This window comes from Oncorhynchus tshawytscha, linkage group LG27 (genome assembly GCF_018296145.1).
Source record: "Oncorhynchus tshawytscha isolate Ot180627B linkage group LG27, Otsh_v2.0, whole genome shotgun sequence".
Classification (NCBI taxonomy): Eukaryota; Metazoa; Chordata; class Actinopteri; order Salmoniformes; family Salmonidae; genus Oncorhynchus; species Oncorhynchus tshawytscha.
In genome coordinates, this window is record NC_056455.1 from 12922778 (window position 1) to 12943511 (window position 20734).

Consider the following 20734-nt stretch of genomic DNA (forward strand, 5'->3'; position numbering starts at 1 on the left):
CATTTCCTTAATAAAAACAATTTGTTCAATCAGTGCACTTTTTGTAGTGTTCATTTGCTTTCAACTGTGTAGATTTACCAGATTGGTGCCGGTCATGGAACGGAGATGAAACCACTAGACTGATCCATGCACCTGAGACAGCAACACATTGCAGTGTGTAGTGGCAATTGGTTGGGGAAACAGAGGATGCTGCTCAAGAAAGTTCAGAAAGAACACCTTGCACACAGGATCAAGACATTTTGGAGTTTAGATTTATTGGAGAGGAAGCAAGTACAAAAGCAGGTGCACACAACTTATCTACATATTAATGCTGTACAGATGTACTGCTGACTGCTGTGCAGCAACAGTGGTCTACTGCTCTTTTGATAGCTTATTGAAGAACAAATGCTTGTATGAACGTGAACATTATGACCACACACACTGGTTTCAGATAAACTGAGCTGTTCTGGAGTGTCTTTCTATAGCTGCCATGACTGGCACAGGAGGAAACATCAAGACAACACAGCCCACAGCAACATGTTGGGAGGCAAAATATGAAAGGCAGAGGTAAATGAGAATTGTTTTGGGGAAATTAACAGTTGACCTGTTGTAGCAGTGTTCTCAGGTTCCAATAAAATATACAGTGAAATGAGCTGCAAGTTGACCTGCAATAATACCTCTGTGTGATGTTAGGCCAAGTCAGCATCTATTCATGCCAAAGATGCTGCCATTATACAGACTCTTTGAAGAACCATGAACTTTGCAACTAAATCAAAATCATACCCCAAAATATAGTGGACAGTGTACAATCTAGTTTTAGAGAGTCAAAATAAGGAAGTAAACAATCTGATGGGCAGGTATATTTCAAGGCCTTTTACTTAACATTCAAAAGCAGAAGGAATGAATGAAGCCGGACTGGCCCAAAACTATTTTAACATGCAATTTAAAATTGGACATCCAACACGAGTGCTTATATTCTGAAAAGAATCATAACGCCATATTATTGGAGTATTAGTTTCCTAGTTCATCCTGGATCCATTGAAATATGGTGGTGAAATATACAGTCTATTTGGCAGCCTTGACAAAATACCTCCTCTCAGATTCTGAGCTTGTTTTGTTTCTCCCCTCTGACATACAAATACACGGATCAAATAGCTTATTTTTTTTAAACACACAAGAAAGAACCCAGAAACACAACAGAATAAAAACTCAAAACTCTACACAATGATTAACACGATTTCAGAATGACAGTGAAGTTTGTCAATCCTTTACGGTGTTAATAAAGAGTTCACTTTTGACATATGGTCAGTAAAGGCCATTTCTTCTGCAACTATAAAGATGTGCACTTTATATATTTGTTGCCCTATTGTGGCAATAAATTCTTGAGATGAGGGCCATACGTCGCTGTGGAAACTCAAAATCTTTATATACACACAGCAGATGGAGGTCATTTCTGGTTTCATCCCATGTATATGCACAATCAGTCTAACAGTCAGTAACATCCATTATTTTATCCTTATACACATAAACAGACATAAAATGGGTTGACCACAGCGCAAGACAAATAGTCTCTTTTGCTGTGTACTACATGCATTTGCTTGTTCCTCTGCAACATGTTAGAGAAAATCTCTTCTAATGACACGTTCAAATCTAGTTCTCAGTACGGCTAGGAAACCAGCTAGGAAACCAGCTAGGAAACCAGCTAGGAAACCAGTCCTGCACATTTTAAAAACTTTCTTCAAATATACTTTGTCTTGCCAAACCTGTACCATAAAATCTTCTCTCCATCATTTAAATATATTGACAGCATGACTTGAACTTGACATCAAATTCGCACTTCGGCCTCAGGCAGAGCCTGACTGAGAATTCCAGTTCTTCTCCTCCTCCCCCAAAGTGTTTACTTGTGCACTCTTCCTCATGGATTTAAAAGGAAGGGATTGGGGTAAGGAACTTCCTCCAGCCAACGTTTTCACCAGTCCGAAGCTTTTAAATACTTGAAAGAGTGCACACTGTGGAGAGAAGGGGAAGAAAGGGAATTGGCAATCTTTCAGGAAGCCAAATGTAAAATAGCTTAAAAAAGGACATTAGCCAAAACAGCTTAACAGTGGTAATACCAAACAGAAGTTTAAAAAATATATTAAAAAATTAAGTAAAATAAAGCCCAAACCAAACAGAAAATATTAAAGACAATCAAGACACATGGATACATTGTTGTGTTACCTCAACCCCTCCCCAGAAAGACAGCTATATTCCCATACGTACTAACTGACTGGCTCACTAGGTTAATACAGTTCTACTGAGAAGTTGTGTGAGGCAAGCTAGGGTCTGGATTCAAGCAACCCACCATCAGTATTCTTGTTGCTATTATGATCTACTACTTAAGCCTGGTTAGGACTCTCAATAATCATGATCAATAATTCTGCACTAACACGGTGTACTGATCAAAAAGTTGTTTGAAGTAAACTATTCTGATAGTGAGCTTTGAACCCAGGTCATTGTGATGGAGAGTTGGTGTGGTAAGGTGTAGGGGGAAGAAGTGTCCTATGTTCCTTTAGGTGGGGTCCACTTTAAGGCAGTGGGTTCAATAGTCTTGCTGCTGCCACGCTTGGTCTCCTTGGCTTTCCAGTCGTCGATTAGGTCCTGGAGGAGATAGTTAGCATATTAGCCTCAGAAGCCAAGGTTTGTCACGCTCCGTTCCAAAACCTGTGGAAGTTCTCCTCAGGAAGACAAAAAAAAGGACAGACAACAGTGGTATAGATGGAAACTAGACATGTTGCCACTTTTCAAACCCATTAAATATTTAGCATGTTTCAGCTTATTTTATTTATTCATACACAACTAACACAGCATAGGCAAACTGACTGACACGGTAGAAAGAGAAACAAAGCCATTTTTAAAAAGCAACAAAAAAAAGCCTCGCCTGAGGGGAAACGTTACTTCTACTCAAAATCCAATACCAAAGTTCCCCAGACTTCCAATAGTAAAGTAATCGTGATGAGATTTAGAAGGATGGCTCTGTGAGGTTAGTAGCACGTTAGCACTGCTAGGCTCAATGATAAGTGGATGTCCAAGACAATATCGAGACTGAACTGACGTCTAATGGAATAACCCAAACCCCAACTAATTCCACAGTTAGTTGGAGAAATGTCCTGGCCATCACACTAAATCAAAACTTGTTCTTGGCTGATTAAAGAATAAATATATGAAGAAATGGTAGGTGACATACCTGTCTCTTCAAGACCAGGTGCTTCCCTTTCCAGTACTTGAGCATCTGGAGGGACTGCAGGGTGCTGACAATGTCCACTGGGTTGACGGCTGTCTCCTGGCTGATCTCCTTGATGGAGATCTCCTTCCCCTGGAACTGGTTGAGGTAGCGCAGCAGCACCTCCTTCCAGTAGGACCTGTAGCTGATTAGGCCCAGGTCTGAGAGGGGCCGCTCTGGAGAGCCCACCTTCTCCTCCACCTTAGACAGTAGGTAACCTGGGAGAGGGCAGACCACACACAGGGTTACACAGAGACCAGGGTTAGGGAGAAACCAGGAACACACACGGGGTTACACAGAGGTCAGGTAGAGTTACAGAGAGACCACAAGGTAGTGGCTGTACTCACTGAAGTCAATCAGCATCTTTCCGTAGCCCTGCCTCATGTACTGTGGCATGGTGAGGATACAGGAGACATTGTAGTTCAGGAACGAGTTCTTCTCCTAAAATGGGAGGGCATAGACGTTTTGAGTTTGAGAAAAGCAGTTTATAAATTAAACGTAGCATTATAACTATGACTGACTAGTTACCTTTGAGAAGTAGCCAACAAGATGGCAGCCGGTGTTGTCAGCCTCTGTCATGACGTAGAAGAGGAAGGGCTCCACGTCATAGTATAGGGTCTTGTGGTCCAGGAAGAGCTTAGCCAGAAGGCACAGGTTTTGGCAGTAGATCTGTGGACGATAGGGTCATTTAGCAGGGCTATGGTCAGAGCAGGGTAGTCATAACATTCACAAGGCAGGATAACATTACATTCCTGGGACCACAGCAATCTCTCACCTTGTTCTTTTTACCGTCCACCTCAAAGACGGAGATGTTTCCCTTTCGATAGATCTCATCCCCTGGTGGGTGTTTCCAGACACACTTGGCCTGTACAGGGGGAGGAACAACACCGACCATCATATAAAAACCTATTCAGAACTGAGATCCACTCTGAAACGTCTGAATCCATCCATAAAGAACAATCAGAAAACACCGGAGAAACTAATTGACATGCACCAACGTTCTCACCATGTGCCGGCGCAGGATGGTCAGACTCTTCATGTACTTGAGGCAGAACTCACACATGTAGAGGCGTCCCAGGCGGGCGTACTCCTCGGGGTAGGGCGAGTGGTACCAGGTGTCCAGCTCGTAGCGGCCAAACACGATGGTCTTGATCATGTTGCTGCCCTCCGCCACCTGGCCCTGCAGCTTCTCCTGCAGCAGGCGGGGTACAGGGAGAGGGGACAGAAAAGGGAGGAGGAAGAGAGAGGTTTGACCAACGCAGCGAGGGAGAGGGGCAGGCAAAACGCCACGGGAGGAGAACTCATTACTCTCTGTGGAAGCGACCACGGAGATTACGCTTTCAATTAGAAAGAAAAGGTTAGAAATGTGTGTGGAAAGGATAAGAGAGAGCTTTGATTTGGAAGACTGAAAGGGGAGCCTCTTAAAGATATCGGCTAGAGTAAATCTAACTCAAAGAGAGCGAAGAAGAACTTCTCCATAAACTACCCGGTCTTGTAACTGACAACACCAGACAGTGTGAGTAGCCAGATTACCCAGAATGCTCCCCGTCTGGCACTGCCCACCATAAACGGTGAGAGCTGGGCATCGACTGGGCCCAGTCCAGACAGTCACTAGTACAGGCTCAGGAAAAGAAGGAGGAAAATGGGAGGAAGGGCGATGAGTTCTCTCTCTCTTACAAGATCCCCCGAAGCACGTGCCTGGGCTTTTCGAAAGAGCTCCAGGTCGTAATCACTTGTGATGTTCTCCAGGAGGGGCTCTCGGTTGTTGCCGTGGGACTGCCGGTGATCCTGGGACATCAGAGAGGGAGAAGAAGCCTTTAACCTCAGAACAATCAGCACATCTCTTCAACTGGACACATTATTTACCTTCAACATATCTGTTGTCCGAACAGTTGTCAAACTGTGCTTGCGAGACACTTTTTAATATTGGAAGTGTTATATTTGTTTACCTTTCGTATGGGATAAGAGTGTATTACAACGTGTAGGCTACATCTTTTTCTTCTGGCACTTATGGAAAAGGGTCGTTTTTTCTTTAAAAGAGTTTGGATTAGAGGTCAGATCATCACACTCACCATGTACTGGTCTTTCTGCTCTTTTAGCAGACCCGAGTTCCTCTTCTTCCTCATTTCCGTCACCTTCTCCTTGTACCTCATCTGTCTCTCCGTTGGGGCCTAATCCATTATGCAATGTTATGAAACGGCCATGATACTGCCTTTAAATCCAAATCCTATTTTGCGCCCTATTGCCTTTCTTGAAACATTTACTGCAAGGAGGGACAAATCCAAACCAAAAACAGTAGAGTAGTGATAAAATGAGATGGTTGACCAAATGAAAGGCCCAGGATCATAGTACCTGGTGACGGGTACCGTGTCTGTTCTCATCCTGCCGGTGGGACAACGTCCGCTCCTCCACCTGTTTGTCACGAGAGGAGGCCCTCGTCTGTGAAGGGAAATCCCGTTTGGTAAGCCATCCCTACTAAAGATATGCCTACAGTATGTTGTTTTATTAAGTAGTAGGCAGACAGATTTCATACACGGTCCAAGAATCCCAAACCTCAACACTAAAGCCAACTTCCAAGGTCTTGTAGATTTACCTTGCATTCATCTACAGAGAGGTTGTGGAAGAGAGGGCAGCCAGATATTGAGAAGTGCCTCTCATGTTTCCCTGTCAAATGGCCTGAAAAACAAATAAAACAGAGAACGTCAAGTGAAACAAATGCAGAACATAACAATTAACAGTGTGTGTTTTGAAGGTGTAGCGTTCTGAGGTCCACATTGCACAAAAAGTCAACTATGTAAATAAAATGTTGTGCCCTCATTGACGGTGGAGCTGACAGTTAAGAATGAGATCATTTACCCAGGGAGTTGCAGCCTGGTGTGGGGCACTTCATGTTGAAGTTGTAGCTCTCGTGGAAGCGGCGGCGCTTGGGCCTGTGGGAGAGGTCACTGCCAGAGTCTTTGAGTGACAGCTCCTTGGGCATGCTCTCGTCATGAGAGGCATTAGGGCTGGACACGTCAATGTCCGACTCTGATGAGAGGGTGTTCCCTGTTGGGGTGCGGGGCGGAGACTCGTCCTGGTCTGCTGCTCGCTTCAGGTCTGGAAGAGCCAACGAGGAGAAGAACACATGTAAAGGAGTTGTTGTGAATTTAAAGTATGCTCTCTCTAATTCTCTCTCTCGGAGGACCTGAGCCCTAGGACCATGCCTCAGGACTACCTGGCATGATGACTCCTAGCTGTCCCCAGTCCACCTGGCTGTGCTGCTGCTCCAGTTTCAAACTGTTCTGCCTGCGGCTATGGAATCCTGACCTGTTCACCAGACGTGCTACCTGTCCCAGACCTGCTGTTTTCACTCCTGGAGGTGCTGACCTGTTGCACCCTCTTCATCCACTGTGATTATTATTTGACCCTGCTGGTCATCTATGAACATTTGAACATCTTGGCCATGTTGTGTTATAATCTCCACACGGCACAGCCAGAAGAGGACTGGCCACCCCTCATAACCTGGTTCCTCTCTAGGTTTCTTCCTAGGTTTTGGCCATTCTAGGGAGTTTTTCCGAGCCACCGTGCTTCTACACCTCTCGGACCTGCCTGGTGTGTTCCTCATTCTTCATGATGCTCTCTGCGCTTTTAACGGACCTCTGAGACTATCACAGTGCAGGTGCATTTATACGGAGACTTGATTACACACAGGTGGATTGTATTTATCATCATTAGTCATTTAGGTCAACATTGGATCATTCAGAGATCCTCACTGAACTTCTGGAGAGAGTTTGCTGCACTGAAAGTAAAGGGGCTGAATAATTTTGCACGCCCAATTTTTCAGTTTTTGATTTGTTAAAATTTTTTGAAATATCCAATAAATGTCCTTCCACTTCATGATTGTGTCCCACTTGTTGTTGATTCTTCACAAAAAAATACAGTTTTATATCTTTATGTTTGAAGCCTGAAATGTGGCAAAAGGTCGCAAAGTTCAAGGGGGCCGAATACTTTCGCAAGGCACTGTATTTACAATGACGGCCTACCCCGGCCAAACCCTCCCCTACCCCGGCCAAACCCTCCCCTACCCCGGCCAAACCCTCCTTCTATTTTTTGTCAATGTGATGCTTTTGGTGATGCATTTATTTTTCACAATTCTTGCACACCCCCTTCAGGTTTGGAAAAACATGCCTTGGGAGGTATGAAACAGGACAGGAGGGGATGACGACTCATCATGACACCAAACACCCAATACATGATCGCATACAACGACCCCACCACACCAGCAACGGAAACCCAAAGGAATGAATAGGGATGGTAGCTACAAGCATAGGCTGCAATTTTCAACAGAACTGTCTTGAGAAACATAACAAATGAGTGGAATAACATGTGGAGGACAACACAAGCTCAAATCATCTATGTTTGAGGACACAAGCCCAAAACAAACTTAAAGAGTAGAAAAGCACTAGTTGAGCATCACTGCCTCTTCGAAAACTTAAAATGATACAATGAAAATATAACATAAATAACGCAGTGGGTGGCCAGCTCTCGGGTGTGGACAATGGAGCAAGGGGGAACTGTGAGAGAAAGTGACCATGCTGCCTCGTCCTCCTACCCTCCACATGCTGCTCCGTGTCCGACCCCGAAGAGCGACTCTGGCGCAGAGGGTATTTCTTGGGGGTGACCGGCGGCCCTTGCTGCAGACTACGGCTACGGGTCACGCGCCGGGCAGAGAAGGTCACCACCTCTGCTGGGCTGATCTGGACAGGGCTGGAATCTAAAAACACATTTTTAAAAAACAGATGTCTTCAGGGGTCTCTGGCCCTCAGCAGTAATGTAGCAGGCTAGGAGCTACAACTCGTCTCGTCAATGGACAAATCCCTTTCAAGCAGAGACACTTACGTACGCTCCCTTAACAAACGGATTCGTTTCCACAACATAACTGACCAGTAGAGTACAGGCATCAAACAAAACATAGGCCCAAGCAGTAGGCTACTTGTTGTGTATAACAACTTAATAACAATATCAGTTCAGTTGTCAAATTGAGGACCAAGGGACATGCCAAGCTTTTTAAAAACCACATAGAATGCATCCAGTTTTTTTCAATAACAAAAGGGAGTGGAAACTATATCATCCTCTACTCAAACCATGACTGTCAAACCGAATAGGGATCAGGGGGGGATGACTGCTGTCTAAACCTATTCACAGTTTATGAGTTTGAATGCTGATATACAATGGCTATTGTACAGCAAGCGATAATAACCCATGGGCACATCTATGGGTATAGCTACAGACAGACAAAAGAGAGAGAACCCCCATTACATTCAGTATCATCATTTTGAATCTTCTGACTTAGATTATTGTCATAACATTTGGTTCAATGACCTAGACTAAAAACTCATAGGGCTGGAATCCAAGGGATTCATATAGGATTCATAGTTATTCAGCAGGTTCTTGATGCAGAAACATAACAATATAAATATATTGGCCATCTCATGAGAGTTCTCCATATCAAAACTGCATTGTTGGTTAAGGGCTTGTAAGTAAGCCACTGTAAGGTGTTTTATATTTATAGCCTGTTGTATTCGGCGCATGTGACAAATATTTGATTTGAAAAAAGCATATTTACCTTGTGAACTTTGGCTGAGTCGCAGCGATGCCCGGGTGAGGCGCGTGTTCCTTCGTGTTCTCCCATAGGTCTCGATTCGGTCTGTGTGCTCATGGTCAGCAGAGAAGTCTGAATCCTCAGTGCCGTCGGAGCTGCTCCCAGCATTCCTCTTTCATAGAACAAAAGGGAAGATCGGTCGTCAGTTATGCACATCAGTAACATAAACATGACGATTATTTGGTTTGGTTCCTGTTAGCTTGTATGAACACAATGCTATCGTTGAATCTATTCATGATTATCACGAAGCATCACTTGTGTGCCCCAATCTTCCTATTACTTTCGTTGTCGTCTTCCAACAACATGTGGGAGGAAAAAGCGCAATAGCCGCTCTAACTGCGACGTGAATAGGCTATATTCAGTAGCCTACAGTGCATTCGGAAAGTATTCAGACCCCTAGAGACTTTTTCCAAATTTTGTTACGTTACAGCCTTATTCTAAAATGTATTAAACCGTTTTTCCCCTCCTCAATCTACACACAATACCCCAATGACAAGGCAACCTTTTTTTACATAAGTATTCAGACCCTTTGCTATGAGACTCGAAATTGAGCTCAGGTGTATCCTGTTTCCATTGATCATTCTTGAGATGTTTCTACAACTTGATTGGAGTCCACCTGTGGTAAATTCAATTGATTGGACATGATTTGGAATGGCACAAGCCTGTCTATACAAGGTCCCACAGTCGACAATGCATAACAGAGTAAAAACAAATCAAATCTAATTTTATTTGTCACATACACATGGTTAGCAGATGTTAATGCGAGTGTAGCGAAATGCTTGTGCTTCTAGTTCCGACAATGCAGTAATAATCCAACAAGTAATCTAACTAACAATTTAAAAAAAAAACTGTCTTATACACAGTGTAAGGGGATAAAGAATATGTACATAAAGATATATGAATGAGTGATGGTACAGAGCAGCTTAGGCAAGATACAGTAGATGGTATCGAGTACAGTATATACATATGAGATGAGTATGTAAACAAAGTGGCATAGTTAAAGTGGCTAGTGATACATGTATTACATAAGGATGCAGTAGATGATATAGAGTACAGTATATACGTATACATATGAGATGAATAATGTAGGGTATGTAAACATTATATTAGGTAGCATTGTTTAAAATGGCTAGTGATATATTTTACATCATTTCCCATCAATTCCCATTATTAAAGTGGCTGGAGTTGAGTCAGTGTGTTGGCAGCAGCCACTCAATGTTAGTGGTGGCTGTTTAACAGTCTGATGGCCTTGAGATTGAAGCTGTTTTTCAGTCTCTCGGTCCCAGCTTTGATGCACCTGTACTGACCTCGCCTTCTGGATGATAGCGGGGTGAACAGGCAGTGGCTCGGGTGGTTGTTGTCCTTGATGATCTTTATGGCCTTCCTGTAACATCGGGTGGTGTAGGTGTCCTGTAGGGCAGGTAGTTTGCCCCCGGTGATGCGTTGTGCAGACCTCACTACCCTCTGGAGAGCCTTACGGTTGTGGGCGGAGCAGTTGCCGTACCAGGCGGTGATACAGTCCACCAGGATGCTCTCGATTGTGCATCTGTAGAAGTTTGTGAGTGCTTTTGGTGACAAGCCGAATTTCTTCAGCCTCCTGAGGTTGAAGAGGCGCTGCTGCGCCTTCTTCACGATGCTGTCTGTGTGAGTGGACCAATTCAGTTTGTCTGTGATGTGTATGCCGAGGAACTTAAAACTTACTACCCTCTCCACTACTGTTCCATCGATGTGGATAGGGGGGTGTTCCCTCTGCTGTTTCCTGAAGTCCACAATCATCTCCTTAGTTTTGTTGACGTTGAGTGTGAGGTTATTTTCCTGACACCACACTCCGAGGGCCCTCACCTCCTCCCTGTAGGCCGTCTCGTCGTTGTTGGTAATCAAGCCTACCACTGTTGTGTCGTCCGCAAACTTGATGATTGAGTTGGAGGCGTGCGTGGCCACGCAGTCGTGGGTGAACAGGGAGTACAGGAGAGGGCTCAGAACGCACCCTTGTGGGGCCCCAGTGTTGAGGATCAGCGGGTGGAGATGTTGTTGCCTACCCTCACCACCTGGGGGCGGCCCGTCAGGAAGTCCAGTACCCAGTTGCACAGGGCGGGTTCGAGACCCAGGGTCTCGAGCTTGATGACGAGCTTGGAGGGTACTATGGTGTTGAATATCGAGCTGTAGTCGATGAACAGCATTCTCACATAGGTATTCCTCTTGTCCAGATGGGTTAGGGCAGTGTGCAGTGTGGTTGAGATTGCATCGTCTGTGGACCTATTTGGGCGGTAAGCAAATTGGAGTGGGTCTAGGGTGTCAGGTAGGGTGGAGGTGATATGGTCCATGACTAGTCTCTCAAAGCACTTCATGATGACGGAAGTGAGTGCTACGGGGCAGTAGTCGTTTAGCTCAGTTACCTTAGCTTTCTTGGGAACAGGAACAATGGTGGCCCTCTTGAAGCATGTGGGAACAGCAGACTGGTATAGGGATTGATTGAATATGTCCGTGAACACGCCGGCCAGCTGGTCTGCGCATGCTCTGAGGGCGCGGCTGGGGATGCCGTCTGGGCCTGCAGCCTTGCGAGGGTTAATACGTTTAAATGTTTTACTCACCTCGGCTGCAGTGAAGGAGAGTCCGCATGTTTTCGTTGCAGGCCGTGTCAGTGGCACTGTATTGTCCTCAAAGCGGGCAAAAAAGTTATTTAGTCTGCCTGGGAGCAAGACATCCTGGTCCGTGACTGAGCTGGTTTTCTTCTTGTAGTCCGTGATTGACTGTAGACCCTGCCACATACCTCTTGCGTCTGAGCCATTGAATTGAGATTCTACTTTGTCTCTATACTGACGCTTAGCTTGTTTGATAGCCTTGCCGAGGGAATAGCTGCACTGTTTGTATTCGGTCATGTTACCAGTCACCTTGCCCTGATTAAAAGCAGTGGTTCGCGCTTTCAGTTTCATGCGAATGCTGCCATCAATCCACGGTTTCTGGTTAGGGAATGTTTTAATCGTTGCTATGGGAACGACATCTTCAACGCACGTTCTAATGAACTCGCACACCGAATCAGCGTATTCGTCAATGTTGTTATCTGACGCAATACGAAACATATCCCAGTCCACGTGATGGAAGCAGTCTTGGAGTGTGGAATCAGCTTGGTCGGACCAGCATTGGACAGACCTCAGCGTGGGAGCTTCTTGTTTTAGTTTCTGTCTGTAGGCAGGGATCAGCAAAATGGAGTCGTGGTCAGCTTTTCTGAAAGGAGGGCGGGGCAGGGCCTTATATGCGTCGCGGAAGTTGGAGTAACAATGATCCAAGGTTTTTTCAGCCCTAGTTGCGCAATCGATATGCTGATACATTTTAGGGAGTCTTGTTTTCAAATTAGCCTTGTTAAAATCCCCAGCTACAATGAATGCAGCCTCAGGATGTATAGATTCCAGTTTGCAAAGAGTCAAATAAAGTTCGTTCAGAGCCATCGATGTGTCTGCTTGGGGGGGAATATATACGGCTGTGATTATAATCGAAGAGAATTCTCTTGGTAGATAATGCGGTCGACATTTGATTGTGAGGAATTCTAAATCAGGTGAACAGAAGGATTTGACTTCCTGTATATTTCTGTGATCACACCACGTCTCGTTAGCCATAAGCCATACGCCCCCGCCCCTCTTCTTACCAGAAAGATGTTTGTTTCTGTCGGCGCGATGCGTGGAGAAACCCGCTGGCTGCCCCGCCTCCGATAGTGTCTCTCCAGTGAGCCATGTTTCCGTGAAGCAAAGAACGTTACAGTCTCTGATGTCCCTCTGGAATGCTACCCTTGCTCGGATTTCATCAACCTTGTTGTCAAGAGACTGGACAGCAGACTGGTTTAGGGATTGAATATGTCCGTGCTCAGACCAAGCCATGAGGTCGAAGGAATTGTCCGTAGAGCTCCGAGACAGGATTGTGTCGAGGCACAGATCTGGGGAAGGGTACCAAAAAAAATGCCTGCAGCATTGAAGGTCCCCAAGAACACAGTGGCCTCCATCATTCTTAAATGGAAGAAGTTTAGAACCACCAATACTCTTCCTAGAGCTGGCCGCCCAGCCAAACTGAGCAATCGGAGCCTTGGTCAGTGAGGTGACCAAGAAAAAGAAAAGAACCCAATGGTCACTCTGACAGAGCTCCAGAGTTCCTCTGTGGAGATGGGAGAACCTTCCAGAAGGACAACCATCTCTGCAGCACTCCACCAAATCAGGCCTTTAAGGTAGAGTGGCCAGACGGAAGCCACTCTTTAGTTAAAGGCACATGACAGCCCTCTTTGAGTTTGCCAAAAGGCACCTAAAGGACTCTCAGACCATGAGAAACAAGATTATCTGGTCTGATGAAACCACGTCTGGAGTAAACTTGGCATCATCCCTACGGTGAAGCATGGTGGAGGCAGCATCATGTTGTGGGGTTGTTTTTCAGCGGCAAGGACTGGCAGACTAGTCAGGATCAAGGCAAAGATGAACAGAGCAAAGTACAGAGAGATCCTTGATGAAAACCTGCTCCAGAGCCCTCAGGACCTGAGACTGGGGTGAAGGTTCACCTACCAACAGGACAACGACCCTAAGCAGACAGCCAAGACAACGCAGGAGTGGCTTCGGGACAAGTCTCTGAATGTCCTTGAGTGGCCCAGCCAGAGTCCGGACCTGAACCCGATCAAACATCTCTGGAGAGACCTGAAAATAATTTGCATTGTATTGCATGACATAAGTATTTGATACATCAGAAAAGCAGAACTTATATTTGGTACAGAAACCTTTGTGTGCAATTACAGAGATCATACGTTTCCTGTAGTTCTTGACCAGGTTTGCACACACTGCAGCAGGGATATTGGCACACTCCTCCATACAGACCTTCTCCAGATCCTTCAGGTTTCGGGGCTATTGCTGGGCAATACGGACGTTCAGCTCCCTCCAAAGATTTTCTATTGGGTTCAGGTCTGGAGACTGGCTCGAGGACCTTGAGATGCTTCTTACGGAGCCACTCCTTAGTTGCCCTGGCTGTGTGTTTCGGGTCGTTGTCATGCTGGAAGACCCAGCCACGACCCATCTTCAATGCTCTTACTGAGGGAAAGAGGTTGTTGGCCAAGATCTTGCGATACATGGCCCCATCCATCCTCCCCTCAATACGGTGCAGTCGTCCTGTCCCCTTTTCAGAAAAGCATCCCCAAAGAATGAAGTTTCCACCTCCATGCTTCACGGTTGGGATGGTGTTCTTGGGGTTGTACTCATCCTTCTTCTTCCTCCAAACACGGCGAGTGGAGTTTAGACCAGAAAGCTCTATTTTTGTCTCATCAGACCACATGACCTTCTCCCATTCCTCCTCTGGATCATCTAGATGGTCATTGGCAAACTTCAGACAGGCCTGGACATGTGCTGGCTTGAGCAGGGGGACCTTGCGTGCGCTGCATGATTTTAATCCATGATGGCGTAGTGTGTTACTAATGGTTTTCTTTGAGACTGTGGCCCCAGCTCTCTTCAGGTCATTGAACAGGTCCTGCCGTGTAGCTCTGGGCTGATCCCTCACCTTCCTCATGATCATTGATGCCCCACGAGGTGAGATCTTGCATGGAGCCCCAGACCGAGGGTGATTGACTGTCATCTTGAACTTCTTCCATTTTCTAATAATTGCGCCAACAGTTGTTGCCTTCTCACCAAGCTGCTTGCCTATTGTCCTGTAGCCCATCCCAGCCTTGTGCAGGTATACAATTTTATCGCTGATGTCCTTACAGAGCTCTCTGGTCTTGGCCATTGTGGACAGGTTGGAGTCTGTTTGAGTGTGTGGACAGGTGTCTTTTATACAGGTAACAAGTTCAAACAGGTGCAGTTAATACAGGTAATGAGTGGAGAACAGGAGGGCTTCTTAAAGAAAACCTAACAGATCTGTGAGAGCCGGAATTCTTACTGGTTGGTAGGTGATCAAATACTTATGTCATGCAATAAAATGCTAATTAATTACTTAAAAATCATAATGTGATTTTCTGGAATTTTATTTTAGATTTCCGTCTCTCACAGTTGAAGTGTACCTATGATAAAAATTACAGACCTCGACATGCTTTGTAAGTAGGAAAACCGGAAAAATCGGAAGTGTATCAAATACTTGTTCTCCCCACTGTATATCCATCCTGCCCTGCCTTATTAAAGTCTTCGAAAGCCAAATTAATAAACAGATCACTGACCATTTCGAATCCCACCGTACCTTCTCCGCTGTGCAATCCGGTTTCCGAGCTGGTCACGGGTGCACCTCAGCCACGCTCAAGGTATTAAACGATATCATAACCGCCATCAGTAAAAGACAGTACTGTGCAGCCGTCTTCATCGACCTGGCCAAGGCCTTCAACTCTGTCAATCACCGTATTCTTATCGGCAGACTCAACAGCCTTGGTTTCTCAAATGACTGCCTCGCCTGTTTCACCAACTACTTCTCAGAAAGAGTTCAGTGTGTCAAATCAGAGGGCCTGTTGTCTGGACCTCTGGCAGTCTCTATGGGGGGTACCACAAGGTTAAATTCTCGGGCCGACTCTTTTCTCTGTATGAATCAATGATGTCACTCTTGCTGCTGGTGACTCTCTGATCCACCTCTACGCAGACGACACCATTCTGTATACATCTGGCCCTTCTTTGGACACTGTGTTAACAAACCTTCAAACAAGCTTCAATGCCATACAACACTGCTTCCATGGCCTCAAACTGCTCTTAAACACTAGTAAAACTAAATGCATGCTTTTCAACCGATCGTTGCCCGCACCCGCCCACCCGACTAGCATCACTACTCTGGACGGTTCTGACCTAGAATATGTGGGCAACTACAAATACCTAGGTGTAGACGGTAAACTCTCCTTCCTGACTCCAATTAAACATCTCCAATCCAAAATTAAATCTAGAATCGGCTTCCTATTTTGCAACAAAGCCTCCTTCACTCACGCCGCCAAACATACCCTCGTAAAACTGACTATCCTACCGATCCTCGACGATGAAATTTACAAAATAGCCTCCGACACTACTCAGCAAACTGGATGCAGTCTATCACAGCGCCATCTGTTTTGTCACCAAAGCCCCATATACCATCCAACACTGCGACCTGTATGCTCTTGTCGGCTGACCCTCGCATCATATTCGTCGCCAAACCCACTGGCTCCAGGTCATATATAAGTCTATGCTAGGTAAAGCTCCGCCTTATCTCAGCTCACTGGTCACGATGACAACACCCACCCGTAGCACGTGCTCCAGCAGGTATATCTCACTGGTCATCCCCAAAGCAAACACCCCCTTTCCTTCCAGTTCTCTGCTGCCAATGACTGGAACGAATTGCACAAAAAAAAAGAATTAAAATCAATTAAAAATAAATAAATAAAATCGCTGAAGTTGGAGACTCATATCTCCCTCACTAACTTTAAACATCAGCTATCTGAGCAGCTAACCGATCGCTGCAGCTGTACACAGCCCATCCAATCTACCTACCTCATCCCCATATTGATTTTATTTACTTTTTTTGCACACCAGTACTTCCACATCATCATCTGCACATCTATCACTACAGTGTTAATTTGCTAAATTGTAATTACTTCGCCACTATGGCCTAATTCTTGCCTTACCTCCTCACGCCATTTGCACATACTGTATATAGACTTTTTTCTATTGTGTTATTGACTGTACGTTTGTTTGTGTCGCACTGCTTTGCTTTATCTTGGCCAGGTCGCAGTTGTAAATGAGAACTTGTTCTCAACTGGCCAACCTGGTTAAATAAAGGTGAAAAAAAATGCGATAGGATATTTTCCGGTGTTTAGTCCGGACTGCATTCTCACCTGCAGTGAACCGCACCACGGTATGAATAGAATCGGACAGAGTACACCCTTCTTGAGCAAATCACAGTGCGTTGTTTAGTGTGCTTTCGAGTGCAGATAGTAATCACACCAGTCCAAACGAGCCCAACTAAGGGGGTAAACACACCAGAGGTCGGAAAAAACACACCAAACCAATTGTGTGAGAGCCCCCTACAACTGCAAAAACATGTGGCAAAGAAATGTACTTTATGTCCTGAATAGAAAGCGTTATATTTGGGGCAAATCCCAACACATCACTGAGTACCACTCTTCATATTTTCAAGAATGGTGGTGGCTGCATTATGTTATGGGTATGCTTGTCATCAGCAAGGACAAGGGAATTTTTTAGGATAAAATAAATGGAATAGAGCTAAGCACAGGCACAATCCTAGAGGAAAACCTAGACACTGTGAGGCAAATTCACCTTTCAGCAGGACCATAACCTAAAACACAAGGCAAAATATACACAAGAGTTGCTTATCAAGACAACATTGAATGTTCCTGAGTAGCCTAGTTACAGTTTTGACTTAAATCGGCTTGAAAGTATATGGCAAGACTTGAAAATGGAATGCTCAACAACCACCTTGACAGAGCTAGAAGAATTTAAAAAAATAATCATGTGAAAATATTGTACAATCCAGGTGTGCAACGTTTTGTTTTTAGATTTACCCAGAAAGACACAGCTGTAATAGCTGAAAAATGTGATTCTAACATGCATTGACTCACCAGGTGTGAATAATTCTGATTTAATTTTCAATAAATTTGCTAACATTTCTAAACTACATGTTTTCACTTTGTCATTATACTTATGGGGTATTGTGTGTAGATTGTGTGTAGATGGGTGAGAAAAAAACATTTAATCCATTTTGAATTCAGGCTGTCATGTGGAATAAGTCAAGGGTATGTGAATACTTTCTGAAGGCATTGTATGTTTTGAAGCAAACTGGACTGGAATACTAACTAATACTCTACACAGAAAAAAAGTCCTAATCCAACAGCACAAGCACATAAAATACAAGAATCACCGAAAACATTGTTTACAAGCGTCAATGGTTTACATCTTGATTAATGTGGAGGAGGAGCATGTGTACAAGCAACACTTCCGTAGTACTTTTCCCACAATGCACCATATCAAAACATTTACCAACGGTCAGAACTGAAATCCACTCCATAAATGTTCCAAAACAAACATGAACATGCAACGGACCATGCATATGTATATCAACATTACCATACTGTTACGTTGACAACTAGCATAGCGAAAATAATTTCGAGATGAAAATGGTTCAACAATTTTGAGGGCACTATGTGTCTTTAACCAATTGCAAGTGAGGAAAGGCGGGACAGGAGAAAATTAAACCAATTGACACTATGTTATTCCTGAATCAATCCAATGAAATCGTTGTTTTGAGGAAGACAAGTATTTGCCTCACCACCAGCAGGATTCAACTAGCTTCAGCCAGAGAGGTTTGAACCTAGATAACACCTTTTCCGTACACCCTGCGGGCCTGTTCCACCAAGCTTTTGGTTCTATCACTGCTAGCTGGTGGTTCATCTGTAAGATAGATAACTACGTTAGATAGCTAAAGCGATTGTGAAATTATGTTCAAATCCGCCCCATCATTATAGCCATGAATGAACACACTCATGGATAGCTGGTTAGCATTAACTAGACCAGTATAGCATCAGCTTGCCATGGCATTTGTGCTATTCTAAATGTTACACAAAATTGATTGTGCTATGCTTTAAGGCCAACCAGGGCTCAATTAGCTCCTATCTGTCACGTTATAGTGACATTTCGACATGATAGTAAGTTAGCTAAACAAATTGACATTAGATATAGCTAGCATGAGTCAGTCACCTGTATTTTATAACTACGTATATAAATAAACCAAGTTCTTACCTTTCTCCGAGGCATATTTCACTTTAACGGTGTCTGTTTTAAGACGTTAGCTATCCCTTAGCTGTAAAAAAAAATAAACAGCGTTTTAAAATGAAAATGCTCACTAATAAAACTGGTTGACTGGAGATGCCGCTCAACGTTTGTCTCACACTTCCGTGGTATGTTCAAGCAAGTCGACACGTTTCGGAATGTTTTGAAACGGTTCTACTGTTATTCAATTGGCCACTAGATGGCAGTGTTGTAACGTGTACATGATGGTCCATTGTGTAAAGGCCCCTTGCTATCCGGAATCCATGGGAAGTCCCTACCATACTACAAGTTGAAATGTAAGGTTAGGGTCTAGAGGTACGGACATCCCAAGGACCCCAGATAATGTACAGTGAAATACACTGACAATACACTGACTCATACAGTTTACATAAAAATAGACTGTGCATTTTTTTTTCTGAGGTAAAATACAGTACAGTACACAAGACGAATAGTGAGAAGTTTGATGAGGCTGTACATAGACCATTCATTCATCATAGAGCGCTGATTGAGTGTATATCAGGGGAGGTCTTGTGTAGCTGACCTCCCCTCCCCCACACACTCTGTCTTTGCTACTAAGTCTCACTCCCACCGAGTTCTATAGAGTTCTATACTGAACAAAAATATAAATGCAACATGCAACAATTTCAAAGATTTTACTGTTACAGTTCATATAAGAAAATGAGTCAATTTAAATAAATTCATTAGGCCCTAATTTATGGCTTTAACATGACTGGGAATACAGATATGCATCTGTTGGTCACTAATACCTTTAACAAAAAAAGTAGGGTTTTGTATCAGAAAACCAGTCAGTATCTGGTGTGACCACCATTTGCCTCATGCAGTGCGACACATCTCCTTCGCATAGAGTTGGTCAGGCTATTGATTGTGGCCACTTCTTCAATGGCTGTGCGAAGTTCCTGGATGTTGGCGGGAACTGGAACAGGCTGTCTTACACATTGATCCAGAGCATCCCAAACATGCTCAATGGGTGACATGTCTGGTGAGCATGCAGGCCATGGAAGAACTGGGAAATTATCAGCTTCTAGGAATTGTGTACAGATCCTTGCGACATGGGGCCATGCATTATTATGCTGAAACATGAGGTGATGGCGGCGGATGAATGGCACGACAATGGGCCTCAGGATCTCGTCACGTTATCTCTGTGCATTCAAATTGCCATTGATAAAAATGCAATTGTTTTCATTGTCCGTAGCTTATGACTGCCCATACCATAACCCCACCACCACCATGGGACACTCTGTTCACAAAATTGACAGTTCGCCCACACGATGCCATCTGCCCGGTACAGTTGAAACTGGGATTCATCCGTGAAGAGCACACTTCTCCAGCTTGCCAGTGGCCATCGAAGATGAGCATTTGCCCACTGAAGTCGGTTTCCGCGGCGGACTGCAGTATACGTGGTCTGCGGTTGTGAAGCCGGTAGGACATACTATCAAATTCTCTAAAACAACGTTGGAGGCAGTTTATGATAGAGAAATTAACATTCAATTCTCTGGCAACAGCTCTGGTGGACATTCCTGCAGTCATTCAATTGCATGCTCCCCCTGTGTAATGATCATGCTGTTTAATCAGCTTCTTGATATGCCACAGTTGTCAGGTGAATGTATTATCTTGGCAAAGGAGAAATGTTCAATAACAGGGATGTAAAACCAATTTGTACGTAACATTTGAGCGAAATCTGCTTTTTGTCCATGGAACATTTCTGGGATCTTTGGTTTCAGCTCATGAAACATGGGACCAACACTTTGTTGCGTTTATATTTTTGTTCAGTATATATGTAATTCTACGCTCACCCTCCTTCTCTCCCTATAACAATATTTCATGAAGACAAGAAACCGATTGGGAGTGCTTCTTGATTTTACAATCTAAAGACTGAATCCTCCACAGGCTTTTCTGGCTGAGAGCGATAACAAATAAATGAACTGTGGTCTATCTACAGTAAGTGATGATTAATTATGCTATTTGATTGTCAAATAAAATGTGTCATATGGGTATTATAAATCACAGGGCATTTACAGGAAAAGTGGCTGTTTCACAGAGCATGATTAATGTGGATTGTACACAATAAAAACAAATAATATA

The 20734-nt window shown here is 44.3% G+C and overlaps 1 protein-coding gene across 3 annotated transcripts; it reads right to left on the minus strand.

The window, feature by feature from the left end:
* Window positions 1-229: 229 nt before the first annotated feature.
* Window positions 230-18819, minus strand: LOC112258787 (histone acetyltransferase KAT7). 3 transcript variants are annotated; one of them, XM_024433366.2, is made up of 14 exons: window positions 18602-18819; window positions 8847-8994; window positions 7833-7994; window positions 6098-6337; window positions 5835-5917; window positions 5594-5680; window positions 5314-5412; window positions 4940-5029; window positions 4248-4433; window positions 4017-4106; window positions 3770-3910; window positions 3589-3682; window positions 3206-3459; window positions 230-2619 (listed from the first exon to the last, which is right to left on the minus strand). In XM_024433366.2, the coding sequence occupies exons 1-14, from the start codon at window positions 18614-18616 to the stop codon at window positions 2521-2523; spliced, it is 1788 nt and encodes a 595-aa protein (XP_024289134.1). In that variant the 5' UTR covers window positions 18617-18819; the 3' UTR covers window positions 230-2520. The 3 variants fall into 3 exon arrangements, with proteins under 3 accessions (XP_024289134.1, XP_024289133.1, XP_024289135.1); XM_024433365.2 differs by having other exon boundaries at window positions 4919-5029; XM_024433367.2 differs by lacking the exons at window positions 4940-5029; window positions 5314-5412.
* Window positions 18820-20734: the final 1915 nt, after the last annotated feature.

Excerpts from the sequence above, each read along its gene's own strand:
- LOC112258787 (XM_024433365.2), bottom strand. Across the intron at positions 5,413-5,593 it reads GACACGGTACCCGTCACCAG|GCCCCAACGGAGAGACAGAT; the intron begins GTACTATGATCC and ends ATAATGGATTAG. Across the intron at positions 4,434-4,918 it reads CACGTGCTTCGGGGGATCTT|GAGAAGCTGCAGGGCCAGGT; the intron begins GTAAGAGAGAGA and ends CGCCTGCTGCAG.